Genomic DNA, 2758 nt, shown 5'->3' on the forward strand with positions numbered 1-2758 from the left:
CTATTACCACCTGCTTTTCTTCTAACTCTTTTTGAAAAAAAAAGTTTTTTAATAAAAGTTCAATTTCCTCAAACATTGGTGTTTTTATGGGTACCACTTTTTTAAATCAGTTCTTGGATACTTGTTTGAAAACCTCCAAGTATCCTCCAAGTTTTTGCAAAAAGTATCATTTGAGTGTATATTTTAATAAATCATTTTTTTGTCCTATGAGATTTTTTTAAAAATTTTTTTACTACTGGTATGTTTCTTTATTATTATAGATTTCTATTTAATTAAAATAGATATGAAAAAAGTAAATGTTTATAGTTTTGTACAGGTTGAATGAGAAATACAAAAATAATAGAAAAATGCTACTTTAGTTAGGTCATGATGTAACAATAATAATTTAGAAAGAGAAAATATGTGTGAAAAAATGTAAATAAAAATAAACAATAAAAAATATCATCGATTTTTTTATTGTAAGTAATTATGACGTCTTTTATTTCTATATTTTTTTGTCACACATCATTGCAGCAAATCTACAAAATTACTCCCACTTGCTTTCGCTTTGGAAAAATAGTTATTTGTTCTACAAGGGAGTGATACAAAGTGTATCTTTTCCTTCAAAGGAAAAGACGCTTTCCTCCGGTATAATACACATAATTTTTTCTACGACTCAGCAAAAAAAACTAAGAATTTAATGGTAAAAAGAGGTAAAAGGAAGTAGCATTTTTATTTCCCTGGGATGTAATTGTCCACTTTCCTTCCTGAAATTAGAGTGGAAAACTCTTTCTGTTAGAGTCGCGGGAAAAGTTTTTTAATAATATTTTTAAATACTAAAATTTTTCTTTAACCACTAAGTAAATTCTTTTTTTTAATTAAGAGTATGTATTCTTAGGATGCTTGTTTAAAAAAATCAAATAAAATTTAAAAAAAAGTAACAAAATCGCAAGAAATTTAAAAATCAGAAAACAAACAAAAAAATCAAGTATAACGTATTTAATTAATTAGTCAAAATTCGATTGCAATTATATTCTGCAAACCGTGCCTCACAGTTTATTTATTTCATACGCAAATTGTACAAAAATATTTTTTTCGTTTTAAATTACATCTGGCATCAGTGCAAGCAAACACATCACTCTCAATACTGGACCAAATATAACTTGTTGTACAAAGAAGAACTGCACATTTAACTTGCACAAAAAAAAACAGTGGGTGGAAATAATTGGACCCAACTCAACTATTTTTGCAATAAAATTTCAAACACAAACTTTCTACTGCAACCTATTTTTGAAAATGAAAAAAATACGAAAAATTAATACAAACTCCAGCCTGAAGCCTGACCCCCAACTACTCTATTTATATTTTTAAATAAATATTTTGTGTTGAAAATCTATTTTAAAATCTGTCATATTTCTTCGCAGTTCGAATGTTTTTCAATAGTTTTGCGTGCCATAACTTTCGTTTCCCATATTATATTTTAAAGAGACAATAAAAAATCAAATCTGTCACACTTAATTAACTGGAAATAACAACACGGGCTTAATTTTTACACTAGAGTACGTGCCAAGCCATAATTCTCATAGTGAAGCTAAACAGACACGAGAAATTAACACATTTCTTTGAAATTACGTATAAATTAGCATTAATTAATAAGTAGTTGGCTCGAAAATGGCCATCAGGCAGTACCATTCTCGATATTTGCATAAAAAATTATCTTGAGCCTCCGTTTGATTCTCTAACAACGCATTTCCGTCACGCATTTTTTGATCGAGGGCCGCCACTGCTCAATCATGCTAATGTGTTTTTCCGGCCGGTAATTTGCCTAAAATATTGCTTTGTTTTGGTGCGAGCAGACGTAAGAGCGTAACAACTTTTACGTAACAGAATTTCGAAGAGAAAATAGCGTTAGAAAGTTGCACAAAAATTCTGGGATAAAGTGGGACATGGGAAATTGCGACGGGAAATGACTTCCTCCTCTAGAGGTTGTTTGAGCTTATCTCGGCATCGCTTAATGCGATTTTAATTCGGTAATACTCACCATTGTATTGAGAGTAGCCCCAGTCCACCGACATGCTGTAAAAAAATCATCGGTGGTTTAGAGGGATTCATTGCGAGAATTGAGGATTGAGTCTGGTCTTGACCTTTTTGGGTTCGAGCTGTGATTTCACTTTGCCTCAAAGATCGTATCTTGGATCGTGTTTGCAAAGTGGTCGAGTCAAGGATCATCAGTGAGGAGATGGAAGAAAGTAAAATCTTCGAGATATCGCGTGACCACACACGCTTAATTACAATTAAAACCGTCGTGTTGGTTAATTAATTGCTAAGAAATGTGAGTTTATGGAAATGGGCAACATTTAAATCACTAGAGCAAAAACTTGAACAGGATTATAATTTTTATCAATTTTTTATCGGTTTGATGCATTTTCTTAATTCCTCATTGATTGGTTTCATACGTAAACGATAAATTTCCGGGATTAGGTATTTACGCAAAAGGATTTTTGTTAAATAATAACACAGAAAGCGACTTTTTATATTGTTTTTTCGAAGAAAATAAAATATACATTTTGTAGTTTAAAATTTACAGAATTTTGGTCCGAGGAGTAAAATTACAAATTGGACATAAATAAAATTGTGAATTTTGAATACAATCTAAAAAAATATAAATATTTGGGGTATTAATTTTTACCCAGCTTGTAGTGGTAATTTAATCTTAACGTCAAAATTTGTAATTTGCAATTAAATATGAAAATTTCATACTCAACAAAACACTAAATTG

The 2758-nt window shown here is 30.2% G+C and overlaps 1 protein-coding gene across 1 annotated transcript in view; it reads right to left on the minus strand.

Moving 5' to 3' along the window:
• The window catches only part of LOC123014128 (carbonic anhydrase 1), a 7768-nt gene that overhangs the window by 2846 nt on the left and 2164 nt on the right, over nt 1-2758 (minus strand). The window contains exon 2 of the mRNA XM_044413034.1: nt 2021-2055. Coding sequence (XP_044268969.1) covers nt 2021-2054 — 34 coding nt within the window. The 5' untranslated portion in view covers nt 2055. The remainder of the gene's footprint in view (nt 1-2020; nt 2056-2758) is intronic.

Source organism: Tribolium madens, unplaced genomic scaffold (assembly GCF_015345945.1).
Source record: "Tribolium madens isolate multiple individuals breed KSU strain unplaced genomic scaffold, Tmad_KSU_1.1 Scaffold_97;HRSCAF=244;Tcas5.2_LG3a, whole genome shotgun sequence".
Classification (NCBI taxonomy): domain Eukaryota; kingdom Metazoa; phylum Arthropoda; class Insecta; order Coleoptera; family Tenebrionidae; genus Tribolium; species Tribolium madens.